The following is a 20,938-nucleotide window of genomic DNA, read 5'->3' on the forward strand; positions in this document are numbered from 1 at the left end:
AGTCGCGACCAGGCTTCATCGAGTACGCCCATCGTAGCTAAGCGTACGCCCCACGATCGGCGTGGGCTTTGGGCTTTTTGTGTTTTTGTGTTTTTGGGCCTCGCATCATTGGGCTGAGTTTGGGCTTATTTCGTGAAGTGGGGTTTTTCATTAAAGTTGGAAGTAATTTATTGGGTTTGCATTTTTGGGCTTAGGATAAGGCCCATATGGGGGTTGGGCCCAATTTCGAAAATTAGGCCATTAGTGGGCCTTTATGGATCTATTGGTTTTCGGCCTTTTTAGTCTTGGGCTTGGGCCTCAGTTTTGGCTCATGTTGGGTCAGGGGTAAAATGGTCATTTTACCCCAAGTATAGATATGGGCCTTAGAATGAACCCCATTTTTAATTGGGTGTTATTTTGTATTGATAGCTCGGGGAGTCGTCAGGGCAGCAACTATGGGTTTCTTTCAGTGAGCTTCAGCATTCGAGGTGAGTCTCCTCACTGTTCTATGGGTGGAAGGTACCAATGTCGGCCCATTTGGTTTATGTATCGTAGAAAAACCCGGAGGCGGCTCCAGGCAATCTGTATGCAAGACCAGAGTCTGAACTCTGGCAATTATAAGTTAAGTAGCTGTAGATTGTATGCTAGTTGTCTTTGTTATGATTGCATGGAAGACCAGGAGGTGGCTCCTGGCACCTGTATGTAAGACGCAAGGTTTGGCCCCCTGCCTGGCAAGGAAGACCATGAGGCGGCTCGTCGCATAATGGCAAGACTATGGTTGGCACATAGCACTTTTATTGATTGACTGAATATGTATGACATGTATGGCTCGCATGACATGTATGGTATGTGGTATTTAGGGAACTCACTAAGCTTTGTGCTTACAATTTGTGGTTTATGGTTTCAGGTACTTTCAGTTCGAAAGGGAAGGGCCCGACTCGATCGCAGCGCATACACCCGTGCTTTTCCGCAACTCATGGTTTTGGGAATGAACTCTGATAATTGTTTTATTTTAAAAATACTTCTAAATCTTTGAATAAAGGTTAATGAATGTTTTGGTTATTATAAAAATGAAAATTTTACCCTATGATTTTCTATGATTTTCGGGATGTTACAATTATAAAAGGGTATGATTATTTCGCTTTGGAAGGATAATGTTACAAAATGTTAATGGAAAAGATTATATAGCTAGATTGAAATACTAATATTAACAATTTTGAATCCGATTTTTGGGGATTACATTTCTAATTTATAAGAACTTAGAGGATGCATTAGAAGTTCTTGTGGTTAACAAGTGGTTTTCACTTCAATCCATATAAGCTATTCCTAGGAATGCAGAGCATGTGTTTTTCTTGATACCCCTAAACATGAGCTAATGTAGCTTAAATTTTGTTAATATTTTAGATTGATAAGATTGAAAAGGAAGAAGTTGCAGACCAGGTAATCCAAGTGATGCAGGAGCTTTCTGTAAATGGTCTACCACCAGAAGATTAGGGTGGTAATGTTCTAATGGTTCAGGTGGGACAGAAATGCTCAAAATTTGTTCTTTATGTTTTGACTATAATACCCTTTACACAATGTTTATTGTTATATATTTGGTCCTAGAGTTGGAAAAAACCATAATAAGGCTAAATGGAAATCTAGTTTCACTTTTTAGTACCTATGTACTTATATGTCCTTATGCATACAAGCGATGTAGTTCTGCATATTAGACTTCCGGTATCGATGTACTACTTCAACTTATGAAAGTTTATCTTTGCTTAACTATCACTTCAGAACCTCCATTATTGCAGTCGGTTTTAATGTTGAATTTTGATTGTTGCTATGTATTAAAAAGCAAACTGTTGTAGTTTATTTGATTTTGTAAAGTTTCTTGCTTTTCTAACTTCTAAAATTATTCACCTCTCAATCGACCCATTTCATGAACATCATTGCTTAGTGTGGTTGCAAAATTCGTACACCGGAATGAGCTGAAGATTTCATCCACCATGGTAGCACCCTTTTTTTGATTCCTATCCTTGGAGAAAATCAACAACATGGTACGAAAGTTAGCTTACAAATCTGTATTTTTTTTTGCTTGATTCCCAGCTTTTCCACCCATTTCTAAGAGGTAATCTAAATTTTGAAATTAGTATCGAACGTTCGCCAATTGCACAGTGCATTTCCATTAGTTATACATAAAAACAATACAAAGCCAACTTGTGAACAAATTAAAATAGTTATGGATTAATTCTAAAATTTAAAACTTATCGTCTAGGCAATTATTTTTTATTATTATGTTTGAATTATAATTTTAAGAGAAATTAAATATTTTTTTATTTTTTCTACTTGTCTATTTTCTTACTATTTTTCGATGATTACAAGTATAATAAAAATTATTAATTTTGTGAAATATAATAAATATCATAATCATAAATGTGTAGTAAGATCTTATAAAAAAATAGAAGGATATTTGATATCTCTAATTTTTATATAGATAGTAGTTTATAACCCGTGGAAACCACGGTTACAAAATTAGTTAAATTTTTATAGTAAAAACTCAAAATTATTAATCAATTATTTTAAATAAATTATTAATTATTTTTTTTAGTTATATATAATTATAATCATTGATTTAAATAAATATGTGAAATTATATCATTTTATAATTTGTATTAATTTCATTTTAACTTTTATTCTAATGTTATTAATTTAATATAATTGAGTGAGAAATTTAAAATTTGAAATTTAAAATAAAGAATCAATAGGTTGACAAGTGACATGCATTCATTAGGAGACATAATAGGATGACACATAGCAATAGCAAAAAGATAATAAAATATATATTAATTAAGAGTACAAATGTCAAAAAGAAAATAAAACTATTTTTTTATTAAAACATAGATGACAACATACAAATAAAAACTTCTTTGACTTATAAGCTTATAAGTATATTTGACTACTTAATGGTGGTCAAAGTCTCAAAGAGGTGTTGCCAACTATGACTTGACCAATATTAACCCGTTTGCAACTTCTCTCTCTCATATAACCCATCTCCTATCTAACATCTTAATTTAAATTTTTCAATTGGTCGGCTTGACTTTTCTCATCCATCTTGTACCTCTCCCTCATCAAACCACAAGAAATTTCAACAGAATATCCAATCTCTGTATCAGCAACAAAGAGTTTAGAAAGCGTCATAACTAATTTGGTCTTTAACATGAGGCATGGTGAAAGTATCGCATACTACCTAGTTCTAGCCCTTCTTTCATTAGCCATCTTCGTCTTCATCCTCTTAGTTATCTTCATCATATGGAAGAACAAGAAGAACGCAAACTCAAATGAGACAGTCCACAATCAAAGATCCGATGAAGAAAGTCCTTCCATCAAGCTTTGCGCATCACCATACACGTTAGTAGAAATCGATGTTGCCACAGATGGATTCAACGAAAGAAGAATCATTGGTAAAGGCAGGTTAGGAACTGTTTACGCAGCAGTGTTAGCAGGAGGTGAATTAGTCGCAGTCAAACGAATCCACCCTCGTTTTGTTCTAAGAAATTGTGGTTCAGGGTTAGGGTTTTCTTCCATTTTAAAATGGCTATCTTTAGCTAATCACCCTAATGTGTTATCCATATTAGGGTTTTCTGAAGGTCCTGGAGAAAGAATCGTTGTAATGGAGTTCATGGGCATGATGAGTTTGGACTTCTACCTCCATCAAAACCTTGATGGTGCATCGTTATTGGACTGGGGTAGACGGTTAAGAGTTGCAGCCGGTGTGGCTCGTGGATTAGAGTATTTGCATGAATTGGTGGCACCATCTATAGTGCATGGTTGTGTCAAGCCTTCAAATATCTTAATAGATGTGAAGTTTAGTGCCAAGATTTGTGATTATGGTCTATCTTTTTTAGCACCCAATGAGAAAGAAGGGATTGTGGGGTATGTGGATCAAGAATATTGGCTTGAACCAAGGGGTGGTTCTAAAGAAAGTGATGTGTACGGTTTAGGGGTGGTTTTGTTAGAGTTGTTGAGTGGTAGGAGAAGTGAAGGGGGGTTGATTGTAAAGTGGGGTTTGCCATTGATTAAAGAAATGAAAATGGGTGAGCTTTTAGACCCAAGATTAATGGTTCCTAGTGACATTAAGCCTCTTGTTAGATTGGCTAAAGTGGCCAGTGCTTGTGTGGGCAACTCTAGGAAGAACAGGCCTTTGATTGTTCAAGTGGTGGCTATTTTGAATGATTTACAAGAAGAAGCCGTGCTATTGAGTAATGGGTCATTCTAGAATTAATTTTTGATTGTTTATGTCATTTCTCTGATTTCTATTGAATTTCATTTGTATAGATATGGCCGATTAATATTATAAACGGTCGTTATAATACTCTATTTTGCATTAATAGTTAAAATATATCTACTAAAAGGAAGATGTGGGTTGGTTGTTTACCTTATTTCATGTTTGGTTACCTAATTTTAGATTTAGATTTTGTAGAGGATAGTTGTTATTATCATATTGCGGGATCAAGCCAAGTAAATACGAAGCGATCAATTTAGAGTAGAATTAAGTGATTAACCATGCCATGATTAAGAGTTTTCATGGATATCTCATATGTACGAGACATTATGAACCGACCTCATGAATTATTAAAAGTGTATATGATATAATGTTGCTAGATACTATTCAATATTTATATTTGTTTCGTGTAAGCTACTACGACTTTTTTTTTTAGGATAGAACACTTTACAGAGACAATTACAAAAAACGACATATTAGAAATATTAGTTTATAGACTTGCTTTAGACAATTTTATATTATATCAAAAGTATTTTTTATAAAAAAAAAAAAAAAAAAAAAAATTGGATTTCGAACTCGAAAGAAAGTATTCTGAAATTTCAATAACATTTTTTTGAAAAAGCAAGAAAATTCTATAAAATGAAAAACTAGTGAGAAGCTAGAGATTCACCCCTTTATTAAAGGAAATCGGAATAACATTTACAAAATTCAAAGAACATATTTGAAATTTCAAAAATACTTAAGTAGTTTTTTTAATGTAATCTAACTAAAAGTTATGAAACATAGCCAAAACGAAGTAACTTATGATACAAAGTCATAAACAATGTCATTTAGATGGAAAACGGTCAAGCTAAACATTTCGATTTTAAGGGTGTAGAGAAATTTTTTGAATAATATATTGTTTTAAATGAGAAAAATTACATGTTATATAGCCAAATCAGAAATGATTAATTTGAGATTTTTATAGAATGACACAATTTTATAAACTAGCAAAGAGCTAGAAAAATACAAAAAGAAAATTGCTATAATAGTATTTTATAACCAACATATCCAACTAAAAACAAAATTTAGGCTTCCTAGTAGTAATCCAAAGAAACGATTGCGAAACAATGAATCCCATAAAGCTTCATTATGAAGCTTCTTAAGACTAAAAAGCAATTGATTCCTATGAATCCAAATTGTCCACATAGTCACGGCTCCCACTGCATCCAAGCAAAGTCTAGCATCAAACGCAACCCTAGAGAAGCCATTCAGCTTGAATAATATGAAAAACTAGACAAAACAGGAAGATAGATATCCCACCAGGTAGCTAATAAACTCCATAACAATGAAGCCATGAAATAGGTAAAACAATAAAGTTGACAGTCTCCACATCAGACCCACAAATGGGACACAACACCGAGTCAATATGAATACCTCTCATATCCAAATTCCGATAGAGAATTTTATTGAATGCAAACCTCCATAAAAAAAACTTCAACTTTTATGGGACCACCCGATTCCATCTAGTCGGATCACCATACCAAATGTTATCCCAAAAGGAAACAAGTTCACCATTCCCCAGCTTACGAGTACACACATACAAGAAATCAACACCATGATTTTCGAATAGAAACCCAGGGGATATAGCCTATAGATCGTAATAGGTAGACTATCTGCACCAACATAGCCATCAATACCATAAATCATCTACACTACTTTAACCTACTTAGCTTTCGGGTTACAATGGAAATGCCATACCCATTTAAATAGACGTGATCTATCCAAAGAAAAAAAATATTACAAATTCCAAGACCATCCAAATTCTTATTAGCCAAGCACTTATCCTAGCTATTTGACCTAAGTCATTTTCCGGTCCTTCAATCACCACCAAAGAAGAAACTATTCTGCATGTACTCTAGTTTTCGTTGCATCGTAATAGACATTTTGAAAATGGGCATATAATACATAGGCAAATTCCTGAACACAACTTTTATAAGAGAAAGCCAACCACCGACAGAGAGACAGAGAACACGCTTTCCCATTAGATAATTTAGCGTAAATTAATTTATCCACCATTTCTTTTCAATTCCCACAACCACTCATATTGCAATCAATAGTGTAACAATTGGAAAATTAGGTCAACTATTGACAATCAATCATCGTGATCGTTAGTATAAATTAGACCTATTGTACCATACATTAATGTTATTAAGCATGTTTAAGTGGTGTTATGCTTAATTGTTGCCTATTTTAGAATTCAAAGACTTATCATTTCCATCCCAACTCATTTTGAATGCTAACCTATTCCAACGATGAGCCGGTTTTGTAAAACCCAAGTAATTACACCAAATTTATCATGAAACTTTAAACAATCGACCTCAATATAGTTTATATTATTGGTAATACATTCCGGGAATAATATATATATCCAATTTAGTTGATGTAGATTTTAACGATGGAAATAGCCTTTAAATTCTAAATTCGTGTGTAGCTACATACATTTGTGTATGGAACATAATTTATAATCAAGTATAAGTGTTGTTACTATAGTTTTATAAAATATATACAACATGCTATCAAATGGGCATCAAAGAATCATAATATATATGTTAGGTAACAAAAACACTAATATATATATATATATATATATATATATATATATATATATATATATATATATATATATATATATTGTAACACTTGTGCTCTGGTATGTGCGTTATGACCCTTGAGTATTCAATAATTTCATTTTGGTCCCTGAAGTAGTACGCGGGGCATACCACTTGGTACGCTTAGCGTATTAGTTGAGAAGCCAGTACGCAGGGCGTACCACTTGGTACGCTTAGCGTACTGGGTTGGTGGCGAGACGAGACTTAGGTCACATACGATGGGCGTACGCATGCGTATGCTGGGTGTACGTAGACTTTAATGAAACCCAAATTGGGGGTGTAGTACCCTATTTAAGACTAATTATCTTTTGGGTTGGTCTATTTACCAGCACCCAAAGCCTCCAAAACCCTAAAACAAGTCGTAGCCTCCATTGTCAAGCATTTGAGCCTTTGAAGAGAGCTTGGTGTTCATTTTGTTCATTGTGAAGGAGTTAGAAGATCTTGAAGTTGCTAAGCTTGGAGAAGGAAGTCTTGGATCCAAACCACTACCCATTTTGCAAGAAGTTTGAGGTATCAAGTTCTTATCTTGGTTGCTAGATACTTAGATCTCTTTTTGGGTTAAATAGTTATGTTTTTAGCCATGGTTTGGTTGGATGTTGGGATTAGGACGTCCCAAAGGCTTATTCTTTCAGATGTAAGGTCTTCATGGGCTCCTTAGGCATAAAGGTGCCAACTGTATGGAGTTTAGGGGCCTCATGCATTCATTAAGTCTTTTATTAAGTCCTTTTTTAGCTTTATAGCTTCTTATAGTCATGCATGGACGTAAAGTTAGCAACTTTACATGATATTTTAGCTTAAGGAGGTTAGATCTACACTCTGGGGTGAAGTCTTAACGAGTTAAATGCTTAAAGTAGAAGGTGGATGATTTGGTCGAGTACGTTGGGCGTACAAGCCTGTACGCTGGGCGTACAAGCCCTCAAGCCAGTACGCTTAGCGTACAAGCTAAGTACGCCCCCGCGTACTCATTCAGGTGGCCATTCAATGTTGGGCTTTAGGGTTGGGCCTCGTTTTGGTCTTAGAAGGATATGGGTTAGTTGGACCATCTGATTTTAGGAGTTTTTGGGCCAGGAGCATTATTGGGCCTTGAGCTAGGGCCCATGAGAAGGGATTTGGGAGCAATTGGAGATTGGGCCATATTTGGGCCTTGATCGATTGTCTGACTTTTCGGCCCATTGGATTGTGGTTACGGGCTTCATTCTTGGACCAAGCTAGGTTAGGGGTAAAATGGTCTTTTACCCCAAGTAGGGATTTTTTGTTATGATTTTGATCCCAATTGTTAATTGGTTTTATTTGGTAATTGATAGCTCGGGGAGATGTAGGACGAGCAGTTAGGGATCATTCGTTTCATTCAACTTTTCGAGGTGAGTTTCCTCACTGATTTTATTGGGTCGAAGGCACCAATGCCGGCCCATGTTTATGCTATGTTAGTATGCTAGTTGTCTACGTGACTCTTGCATGTATTATGTGTTTATATGCTTACCGGGCTAGGGTCTGATGCCAGATGGAGCCCAATGACCACTTGTATGCTATGTATCTTTGTGATTATTGCATGTGCTTGTTGTTAATTGATATATGTTATATGTATGCTGGGCGGGGCCCGATCTATTACCGAGCGGGGATCGATACCGGGCGGGGCCCGATGCCGGAAGGGGTCCAATGCCAGGCGGGGCCTGAAGACAGGGCGGGGCCCATTATATGTTTATTGGTATGTATGATATGTGGTATTTTGGGGAACTCACTAAGCTTTGTGCTTACGGTTTTTAGCTTATGTTTCAGGTATTTCCGGTTCTAAGGGGAAGAGCTCGGATTGACTGCATGACACACACTATATGGATATTACTATTGGGACACACTCTGATTTTCATGATATTTGATATACTTATTTTCTGGGATGTATGAACAATGCTCTGGAATATTGTTTATTTAAAACCTAAAAATTAAAAAAATTTGGTTCATATTTTTGGGATGTTACAAGTTGGTATCAAAGCCTTGGTTTGAGGGATTCGGGCACACTTTCGGGAGTGTCTGAATTCAAACCAAGGATTTGGTAATGTTTTCAAAAAGAAACATATTTTAAGAAAATGTTTTCTAAAATAAGAAAGGGTATGGTGCATGCAATCAGCCGAGCGCAAGTAAGTTTTCCCAAAATACACATACATGTTATTTGATATGCTTTAATCTGTGAATCACATGCTAGTTAGGGCTAAGGATCTGCTCAGTTTCTGCATGATAGAATGCTAGGAGAGATGCCTTTGTATGCCTGTTGTATGATCTTGTAGACTTGCATGCTAGTACTAATCGGTCAGTGATAGGTTGGCCTAAGTAGGTTATGCTTGGTTCCGTTACTTGATGCTCGAATGTTGCTTGCTTTGTGCTCTTTAGGAGTTCTAACTAGCTTCAGCTAACTAGTAAACGAATATGCTAAGTTACATATTATGGGAACTAAATAATTTTAAATGGTTAGGTTTTAACTCTATTTCACAACTCTTGTTTGAGTCCAACCGTTGTAGTGTGAGACCTCTCATTCGAAGAATTATCTAGTTTTAGTGATATGTAATTGTATTCGTGATCTAGTTAGAGGAAGTTAGCGGGAGTTCCTTCTGTAGCTGATGGCGGAGAGTGGTCTGGAGTTGCCCTAGGAAAACCTAGGATGAGATCTAGTGCTGGGAGCATCATCTATGAAGGGAATTGTTTGATATAAAGTAACTTGGTTGAGTTAAGGCACTTCTTGAGGAAAGTATCGATAGATGTGGAAGGTAGTATGGGCCCGTAATACTGGAAACATAGGATTCGTACTCGATTCAAGGAGGGTTGCGATGAAGCCAGAGAGCTTGTGGAGTTGTGACTCCCCGATGTTTAGATTTTGATGTGTATGTTGATGGTTTGTATTGGTCTATTTTCAGTATGGTGGTATTGCGAGGCAGACTAGTCGGCAGTTCCGATATTGGGGAGGGTTCGCGCTCAGGTTCTGGAGTCGGGCAGCTTGATGACCAGACGAGAGAGTTCATCTTGTCTGAGAACACGTAGTATCCTTGAGCAGACTCTTGTGATCATTGGCACGATTAAGGAGGGTATTCTGGAGATTCTTGATGCGCGGTTGAGCGCCTTTCGTGCTGAGATTGTAGCTTTGGTCAGGACACGTTCTCTGGCTTTCAGGGAGTTCCGGGCATGTGGAGCACGAGATTATCATGGAGCGAGGGATCCCATTGTGAGAAGCAAGTGGTTAGCAGAGTTTGCAAACGCCTTCCGTACCAGCCGATGTCCCTAGGGGGACAAGGTCAGACTAGCCTCCCGCCTCTTGAAGGATAGGGCACGTGATTGGTAGGAGGAGGTAGGGCATGCTGTGGGTAATGATGTTGTTGATTCGATGACCTGGGGTGATTTATCGACCAGGTTCCGAACCGAGTTTGCACCGGTGATTGAGGTGCAGCAGCTGGCGCGAGAGTTCCAGGATCTCCGCCAGACTACTGACACGGTGGCTGAGATCACCGGTATGTTCACGGAGAGGGTGCTTCTGGTTCCGCAGTATGTGGCGGACGAGGAGATGAAGAAGGACTGGTATCATGAGATGTTGAGAAGTGACATTCGACAATTTGTGAGCCAATCCAGCTGTAAGACGCTGGAGGATATGATCGCTTGATCTAGGAAGAGGGAGATTGACCTGGAGATAGAGAAGAAGAGGAAGCATGGGTATGTGTCGAGTGCCGAGGGTTCGGGCAAGAGGCCCAAGGTATCTGATTCTAGACCGAGAGGCCATCAAGGTCGTAGCCGATGTGGCAAGTGCGGCAAGGTGCACGAGGGGGCGTGCAGAGTGGGTGGTTCTGGCTACTTCAAGTGCGGCGGAACTGGTCATATCAACAGGGATTGTACTGCTGCCACCACCACCACTCCAGTATCTGATCTGATTTTCTTCCAATAAAATCAGAGGGGCCACAAGAAGGCCCATTGTTCGAGTTTAGCTGCAGCAGGACCGGTATCAGCACCCGCTCCTACAACTCTCCGGATTACTGACGGCTGCCAGGGCCGGGTAGTCACACCTGTAGCAAAGAGTACGACTTTTCAGTTGACGGCCGAGGGGCGCATGCAACTCCCGATGTTGTGACGGGTATGTATTTTCTCCTTTATGTCTTTAATTATATTAAATTGTTTGCTTATGTTTATATGTTTCATTTTTAGGATCGTTCCTTGTGAATGATATTTCTGTTCTAGTATTGTTTGATTCGGGGGCTACCCGATCGTTTGTATATCTTGCACTTAGTAAGAGATTCACGATGGCTACGTGGGAGCTGGATTTTCCTCTCGATGTGGAGATTTTTGACGATAGGATTGTTCAATTTGAGAGGGTTCATGCGGGGTGTACTCTTCAGTTGTTCGGTGAGCAATATTGTGTGGATTTAGTTCCCATTATGTTGTGTGCGAACAAGGTCATTGTGGGTATGGATTGACTGAGCCCTAATGGGGCAGTGATCGACCGTTGGCAGCAGTTAGTACGGGTTCGAACCCCAAGTGGGGGAGATTTGGTGATTCATTGTGACATCCCCAAATTTCTCGGCCAGAAAAGACCGATTTAATTTATGCTTTTAAAATAAAATCAGAGTAATCTTTTTAAAAGATGTTGCGGATTTGTCCCCAAAACAAAACATGATAAAAATTTATCAAAACATTTCTTAAAGAAATATATATTTTCATTTTATATCAAAACCTCGGGATGTCATGTTCCGATACAGATCAAAAGCATAAATAGTACATTATAAGCCTTACAACAGTTATTTACAACTACAGGCCTATAATAAAAAAATCTCCCATCATCATCCGACTATGCTCGGGGTCCAGTACCTGTAATATAAAAAGCTGAGTGGGTCAAGCTTGGGAGCCTGGTGAGCATATAGGGTTTTCAGCCCACCAATGATAATAAATTTATTAAATTCATCAACCAAAATAAATTTATTAATTTCAACAACCAACAATAACCCTGATTACCCATTCCCGTTATCCTCACTTTACGTCCCTAAACACCTATCACAAGGGACCTAGCCTAAGGATCATCATCGGGATGAACACTACTGCTAAGGGGACTCCTCAGCCATACATGTCCTTAAGGCAACCATGAGGGGGATGGAGTACACCAATGAACATATAGTTCACCAACACCTACAGGTTGCGAACCTGCTAGCGTTCCACTAGACTGTCTAGAAAGGTCTGTGGTCGTCATCTATACTCTGCTAGATGACTACAACAACAACAACAACAACATCGAGGCCTATCATCATTTTAACACACATAAACTATTTCATCTACCCATGTTTACCCAACATATTTGTAGATAAAAATACATATACAGTTTAAAACTTGTATAAAACATCTATTCAACAGCCATCTCAAATAAACAATCAATATAATTACACATAGCACGTATTTAATAGAAAATACTTCATATCTATGTGTAAGATGAAAGTGACTATACACTCACTTGTTAAGACGATAATTGGGCAGCACCTCGTCTCTTAAAACGATCGTTTCCGATGAAACCAGGAGCTTTGATGAAAAACCGGGCCTTGCGAAGGTTGAGCTTCAAACCGAAAAGATAAATTTCTCGGGCTCTTCAGGCACTCCGGAACGTGTTTCAGGTGTTGGGTATAATACCGGGGGGTCGGGGAAAGTTGGAATGATAAAAATATGAATTTAGGGGTGAAAGATGTGAATTTTCCAAATTATCACCGGGAGGGTTCGCACCCTTCTATTTATAGGGGCGAGTCTGAAGATCTACGGCTGAGAAGGCTCCACGCGGCAGCAGATGTGAGGCTCGGATCCGGAGGGGAGGCGCGCGCGTCGGATGCGAGGCGAGGCACGTGGCTCGCTTCGGATCTGCCACCGGTGCGAGGCGCGTCGAGTTCTTACTGGGCCGCACCTTCGATCGAATCAGCAACGAGCACGTGGCGGACACGAGGCGGCCTGCGAGCGAGGGTGACGTGGCCGAAGTCTGACCATGCGAAATTCCTCGGTTTTGGTGATTTTCTCGAATTTTGTGTTCCGAACTTCTAAAACCTATAACTTTCGCATATAAGCTCCGTATTCGACGTTCTTTATATGCACACGTAGGTAAAATTATGCTCTACAACTTTTGTTTAGACCCCGTCGGCTAATTGTTACTTTATTTTTAATATTATTATTTTTAACAGACCGGGACAGGAAAATCCGTTAAAAATTCACAACTTCTTCATCTGATGTCCGTTTTCGTCTGTCTTTTTACCGTTGTACTGCTATAGACGAGACCTTCGATTCTCGTTTAGGTTGTGTCGGCTAAAAATCACTCGATCTAAAATTCGAGTTTTTAGCTGTCTACTGCTAAGCTGAAACTTAGAAAAATCATAACTTCCTCATATGAAGTCAGATTTGGGCGTTCTTTTTTTATGAAAATTCTCGGTTTAACGATCACTACAACTTTCATTTAGATCACCAAGGCTAAAAAGTAGTTTATCAAAAACTCACTTTTTACGTCATTCGGCGTCGTGCCGGTTTTATCGCGGAACTTCGACAGGTCATAACTTCTTCGTTATAACTCGGATTTCGGCATTCTTTATATATCCGGAATCCTTTTCACGACCACTACAACTTCCTTCATAGATATTGGGTTTATCTAATATTTATTTTCGACGCTTATTTTTATCCTTAATTCATTAAATTATAATAATTAAGCATAAAACACATAATTCACGTAATAATCACATAATTCCTCTTTATTTCTTCAAAATGAGTTACAAAGGTTGACCTAGACTATTACATAATCATTAATGCCTAGCCTAGAAACACGGGCATTACATTCATGGTGAAAGACCGCAGCGTGGGCCGATTATGTGTTCGGCAGTGAGGGCCAAACGCCATCTTCAGCAGGGTTTTTCGGGTTATATCGCCTATGTCATGGATGTCCGAGACAAGGGTAAGGCAACCATTAGAGATGTGCCGATTGTACGTGACTACTTGCATGTATTTCCGGAGGATCTGCCTGGGGTTCCTCCGGAGAGGCAGGTGGAGTTAATGATTGATCTGGTTCCAGGTGCGGCTCCCATAGCCAAAGCACCGTATCAGTTGGCTCCCCCTGAGATATAGGAGTTGTCTACACAGATGCAGGAGCTGTTAGACAAGAGATTTATTCGACCGAGGAGTTCTCCTTGGGGAGCACCGATTCTATTTTTGAAGAAGAAGGATGGGTATCACCGTATGTGTATCGACTACCGGGAGCTGAATAAGGTAACGGTGAAGAACCGTTATCCACTTCCGAGGATTGACGACCTTTTTGACCAGCTTCAAGGTGCATCTTGGTTCTTCAATATTGATTTGCGATCGAGTTATCATCAGAAGAGGGTCAGGGATGAGGATGTGCAGAAGACAACTTTTCAGACTTGATATGGTCCTTATGAGTTTGTGGTGATGCCTTTAGGGCTCACTAATGCTCCAGCCACGTTCATGGATCTCATAAACCACGTGTGCAGACCGATGCTGGATCGGTCTGTGATAGTATTCATTGATGATATCTTGGTTTATTCCAAGACTCAGGAGCAGCACGAGGAGCACCTTATGGAGGTGCTGGAGACACTGAGGAGGGAGAGACGTTTCGCAAAGTTCTCCAAGTGCGAGTTCTGGTTACGCGATGTGCAGTTTTTAGGGCACCTTGTTAACCAGAAGAGTATTATGGTTGATCCGTACTAGGTTGAGGTCGTGATGCAGTGGGAGTTTCCGATGTCTCCTTCTGAAGTTGGTCAATAAAAGGTACTTTAGTTGGCCAAAGTTGTAAATACTCCCTAGTCAAAGTGTCTTGAACCATGTCCCTACGCTGCCGTCGAGTGTTGTAGGGAAATACGTGCACCAAAAACATTCGTCGAGTTTAAGCGATGGCATGGTCCATTCGTACGTATCGATGTGGCTGTCCAGATCTGTGGTATCGTTGTATGTTTTAAGGTTAGGTAACTTTTCATTGTTGGGTATCTCCTATTCTAGGAGATATTTCACAAATGGTGAGGTCACACTTCATCAGAGGCAGTCTTGGTTTGGGGTTTGTTGGGTGTAGTGGTAATAGGGTTGCTGCATTGCGAAGTATGGTTAGACTAGCATGTTGTTGTACGCCGCCATATTCGTCGGCGTTGCGCCATTGAATTTTTGTGGTTGGAATGGGATGGTGAGTTGTTGGGTTATGGGAGGCTGCTGGTATTGTTGCAGCGGCGGTGACAACATAGCGTCTGCTAAAAACGTTAGATAAACTGGTGCCTGGAACATGGTTTGTGAACTATTGGGTGCACTGTTTGTCTGGGGCGTCAGTGTTTTTGATACAGGCGGTTGTCCATTAGTGGTTTGGGATGTTACTGGCGGTGACATTTGCGCGATCTGTTGTGGATTGTTGATTTTCTAGAAAATCGGTGGTAACAAGGTTTGGGGAAGATATTTTGTCCGTCGACGGGGTGGAAGATCGGCGATGTTGTGCTACTGAGAATGGATTTCAGGTGTTGTTTGTCGGCTATGTTTTGGGGTTGTGTCGCCGTTAATGACGTCGTTGGGCCGCCGGATGATGGTGCGTCATTTACGGTTATGACAACTTGGTTTGTCGGTGTCATGGGAGTAACAGCCGGCTCTAGTGATTTCATTCGTTGTATCGGTCTGTTCAGTTGCTCTAAGGGTGCACCGACGCTTTCGTTCGTCATCCTGTGGGTAAACTGGTCTGTGTTTTTGTGTATCGCTTGTCACACAAACGGACGGTGCCAAATGATGCGACCTTGGCTGCGACCACCGACTCTAAGGATGCGTTCCTGCTTCAGACGAATCTGAAAAGTCACAAGAAGCAAGGCCGTCAGCCGTTCTCTGGGAGGAGGTCTAGGGAAAACACTCCGACGGTCAAGTCAGTGGGAGATATATGGGTGAGAGTGATGAGAACTGAGAGAGATCACTTATGCCTCAAGGTGGGATGGAGGTCCTTTTATACAGAGGATCCTCGTTGGTCTGTACAGGAGACAAAGACTGGAGTTCTGATAGGATCTGTTACTCTTGTTGGCTAATCGTGTCCCCTATTGTGTTGGGGCCAACGATTGGCTCAGGCGATTATGCTATGAGCATACTCTTTGTCACCTGGATCCGCTACATTTGTCCTGTAGCGGAGGATGCACTTGACGGGGCCTGATCTCTCGCGCGGGCATCCCGCTCTGAGGGAACGCGCGGGTGCTGGAGCTCTGCTGGGTCGGCCATGCTGGGACTGGCTAAGCTAACTAGAGAATCCTCCGGCCCGGGGACCTTACTCTTGGTCCGCGCTAGGAGGCGCATCATCAACAACCATAGTCAAGGATTTGTGTCAGCCAGTGCAATTGTAGTGGGATTAGGAGGACCCATGGGAGGATCGCAATGGATATAAGTAGTAATTCTAAGAACCTATTTCGAGGATGAAATATAATTTAAGTAAGGAGAAGTGTAACAACCCCTTTCCAGAATGGATCAGTTGAGGACTCAGAGGGATCAAATGTAAGGTTTTAGGAAAAAAAAACCTTGTGCCACAACGTGGCATACCGCTTTCAAGAATGCACGTTTGGATAGCCACCATGACATAGAAAGAGAAAAGCCACAATGTGGTAGTTGATGCAGCCCAATCCCATGATCTTTTAGGGTTTATTCCATATTTAAGCACCTAAACTCAAGGTTTAGGGCATCCTCGTCAGCCTCCAACCCTTCCATATAAAACCCTAGCGTACATGCATGATTGAAGGCTTGTTGATTTAGAGCCTATTCTTTGGACTTTGGTGAAGCTTGGGGAAAGGAGAGGTTCATCTTGGTGCAAGGGAACAAACAGTACGCTTGGATCCATCATTCTCTTCAGATTTCTCAATTATTGGAGGTATAAAGTCCATATCTTGACACTTCTTCTTCTAGATTCAAGTTTGAGGAAATATTTCGGTGGTTTTGGTCCCTTCCATGGATGCTCCTGGAGTTTGAGGAACTCCAAAGCTTGGAAGGGCTCCTTTATGGTTAGAATGTTTTGTAGAATGAGAAAAATGAGCCATGTTGGAGTCACCTTGTGTCCATTCACAAGTTTTGGACCCATTAAGGAATTAATGGACTTAGGGTTGTAGATCTAGCCTTAAAGTGGAATCCTAATGGATAAAGTTGGAAAATTTATCCATTAAGTTATTTAAAAGAAGTAGATATGAATTTATTGTTTTAGAACTATAAGGATTAAGTACTTAATAAATATTTTGGTATTCTGCCATAATCCATGACAAGGCCAAGGTTTTCCCACGACATGGTGGTGCTCAGATGCTAAATTATTTTGACTTTAGTTGGCCAAGACGTAGGCAAAAGATTTCCATGTCGTGGGGGTCGTTGAGTTGTTGACCATTGAATTTTGACCAATTTAGCTTTGGGTCAAACTTGAAGGAGTTGGGTTATTGAGTAAGGATTTATCTATATTTGGTGTCAGCCAGTTCGTGGAAAAAAAAGTGATCAGTGCAGGGTGTGAGGGTGCTATTGTGTTTCTTTAGGTCTTTGATTCAGGTGAGTTTCCTCACTAAAGAATGCATAATAGTATATATCCCTGTATGTTAGGATATAAGAGTAGTAGTATGTTGGTTAGAGTACTAGGGGCCGGTGATCGTCTAGTTGAGTGCCCTAGGAGTTGTATGTAGTCACGTAGGATAGCCTGAGGACTCTTGATCTAGGCTTTCTTTCCTATTTCTTGTTTGGTTGTGTCTCTAAAGTGGGATCACCTATACTACTGGCTATCTCACCTCTGATTACATATAGCTATGTATTCATTAATGATCTTCTAGTGGTGACGTAGAGTATTGTATGATACCCGTATGCAGTAGAGGGCTGTTAGACAAGTAGTCTAGTGTATATAGATGCATATGCTTATGTGTTTCCTTGATTGTTTGTTCGATCTATTTGTCGACATATTGGGTGGTGGGTTGAGGCGGTCCTGCTATGTGTTGTAGTCCAAGATACCCGGGCGGGCCAGCGGTATGTTGTAGGCCAGGTGTGGCTCAACTATATGCTGAGAGATAGAGTGGTCCAAGTGTACTGTAGGCCTTGCGAAGCAGTCTAGTCAGACTGTAGGCTTATGAGAGCGGTCCATGCATTTTGTACGCCTTGCGAGGCGGGCTAGACCGACTGGAGGCGCATGTGTGCATGCATTGTATGTGTATTGTGGCTTGTGGTATTTTGGTGGAACTCACTAAGTTTTGGCTTACAGTTGTGGATTAAATGTTTTTCAGGTACCATTGATGATCATGGAAAGGCGTAGGCGTGACTATACACACTCATCAACAATATTGGAGATTTCGTATTTATTACATTACTTTGATGTTCAAAAAATTATATATTAGAACAAATGAGTTTTCTTAACTTGGATTTTATGAAAATAATGTTTTACCCTGATTAAATATGAAAATTTTGTTTGTGACAATCGGATGTAATAGAATATTAATCTTCAACATCGACACCAGAAAAAAAAACATATAAGAATACACACCAAATTAAAGCATTTCAACGAGATCATCCTCCATGAAGATGACATCATCAACATAAAGTTGTAAAACCTCCATAGTAGAATGACCAACAAAATCACCATGAAAGAGGCCCATATGTTGTACCTTATACATAACAACATGTAAACCTTCCATAGCCAAGATGGAAAGGAAAAGAGACAAAAAATATCTATATATAGGATTTCAGCAAAGCTCAAACTCATTCGTAGGTGAACTATTAATAAGAATAAAGGCCCTGGCATTCATTAAACATGTTGGTATCCACTGTCTCCAAGTATATCGAAATCCTATCTCCTCCATATGTACATCTAAAAAAATTCCACAAGGAATCATACAGTTTTCTCAAAGTCCACTTTGAAAACAAGAAGGCTTTGCTGACGCTTACGATACCATTCCATAACTTCATTTTAGATTAATGTACCACTAAGAATGTTTCTACCTTTAATAAATTCATATTTCTCCCTGATCATGCATCTCCCAACAACTAAACTCAGCCGATTAGCTAAAAGTTTACCAATAATTTTATATTGACAACCTATCAAACTAATCAAACAAAAATAATTAACAAAATTCATATTAGACACCTTTGGAATCAAAGCAATAAAAGAAGGATTGCATCCTTTAGGCATATAAGCCGAACGGAAAAACTTTTGCACGAAATGAATAAATTTGACCTCTATAGTCGACCAGTAGGATTTAATAAACTGAGATATAAATCCCTCTGGCCGAGGAGCTCGATATCCACCACAATCTCACATTGCATGTTTAATCTCCTCCCTCGAAAAAGGTTCTTCCAAAAACTTCCTCTTCTGACACCTCGACTTGGCCGAAAACATTTTGGTAAATGAGTAAAACTAAATTCATTTACCTATGTCTCTCGTAATAATATAATTATTTTTTACGATTATATCTTTTAATAATGTAAGTTTTATGAAAAACTGAAGAACAAGTATAAGTTTAAATTATTTTTTATTGTAATGGAAGTTTTTATTCTGTGGTTCCATTGAGAATTATTCACTAAAATGAAATTCATGCATGGGCCTTCGAGTGGGTTGACATGTGACACTTAGTAGATGGTACAGTTTACCACTTTTTTTAAAATGACAATATATACCAAATAATTTTTTTTAATTATTAAGAAATGACAACTTAGCTAAATAACTTTTTTTTTGGTATGGCACAATAAATCGCAAATAAAATTATATTTGCAATCAATATATATATATATATATATATATATATATATATATATATATATATATATATATATATATATATTCATGTGTTGACGTTAGAACAAATTTATTTTGAAAAGAGAAATTAAATATATTCTTACTTTTTGTTTCTACCAATCATCCTACCCATTTAAATGATGACATGTGTCATATTAGTATATTAAAATATCATTAAATTTCATTAAATGAGCATTAAATGTTACAAATTTCACCATTTAATTAGGTAGAATGATTTGTAGGAACAAAAAGTAGGAGGTTATTTAAATTTTCTTTTGAAAATCAAGAATTCGATTAAATTAACGAGAAGCTAACTAAACGTATAATTGCATAACATTACATCTGGATATCCCATTTTATGTCCCCTATCATTTTAGTTATAACACTACACCACAAAAATGAGACATATAATACCTTTGATGCTAGATTTGGGATACTTTTACAAGTGCTTTTGAATCACATGTCAAGTGAATAAGGCACATGCACCTTATTTTGGAGGATATTGAATTTGATTCCTTTAACTTTTATTTATTCTTACTTTAAAACAAACAAGAAAAACTGCTTAGACAGGAAAAAAACAACACTTTCAATGTTAGAATTCAATGTTAGAACTCAAGACCTCTAAGATAAATACCATAAGTGATGTTCTCAAAAAGCTGCTCTTAGAAAAGAAACATGATCCCTAAAGCTCTCAATTTAATTAAATTTCTCAAATTCTACTATTCTACAATTCTATTTAAGTTTTATTTCATTTATAGTATTAGGGTCAAATTAGTTAATTTGTTATTGTCCAATTACGTAATATTTTTTTGGTATTTTAGTGTTTATTAGTTTTTTATACTATTTTACTAGTAATCTTTATCAATTGTTGTTAAATTTTTATCAATATTACATTGATTGTAATTAGATATTTTAACCCCTCATTGTTAGGAATTGATACACTTTATACACACTAGTTTGCGCAGCAGAATAAAACATTTAAACCATATGTGCACATGCATCCTAAGGATCTATGTTTTACTATTATAGCAACCTACTTTAAAACTTCTTAATACTAATGATATTGCCATATTTATACACATTCTCGGCATTATATTAAAATATTTAAAGCTATATTTTGGTAAAATGAAAATATATTTGATACTTATTATGTTAAATTGTATTTTGCAGCCAACAAATACATTCTCGAATAAGGACTAAAATCGAAAAATTGTGGATACTTGGAGGACTCGAGCTGAATCTAGGAGCTTAAAGGAAAAAATTCAAGTTATACAAATTTCCCACGAGATGGAG

General features: G+C 38.5%; 1 protein-coding gene across 1 annotated transcript; it reads left to right on the top strand.

Annotated features, from left to right (window-relative positions):
- Positions 1 to 3,022: 3,022 nt before the first annotated feature.
- LOC145125323 (Protein kinase superfamily protein) lies at positions 3,023 to 4,367 on the top strand. The gene has a single exon (XM_079060792.1). The coding sequence runs from the start codon at positions 3,179 to 3,181 to the stop codon at positions 4,235 to 4,237; it is 1,059 nt and encodes a 352-aa protein (XP_078916918.1). The 5' UTR covers positions 3,023 to 3,178; the 3' UTR covers positions 4,238 to 4,367.
- The last annotated feature ends 16,571 nt before the right edge of the window (positions 4,368 to 20,938 follow it).

This window comes from Lactuca virosa, chromosome 7, assembly GCF_052849685.1.
Source record: "Lactuca virosa cultivar CGN04683 chromosome 7, Lactuca_virosa_CGN04683_v6, whole genome shotgun sequence".
NCBI lineage: Eukaryota > Viridiplantae > Streptophyta > Magnoliopsida > Asterales > Asteraceae > Lactuca > Lactuca virosa.

Coding starts and splice junctions, on each gene's coding strand:
- LOC145125323 (XM_079060792.1), top strand. CDS start 3,179: ATGAGGCATGGTGAAAGTATCGCATACTACCTAGTTCTAGCCCTTCTT.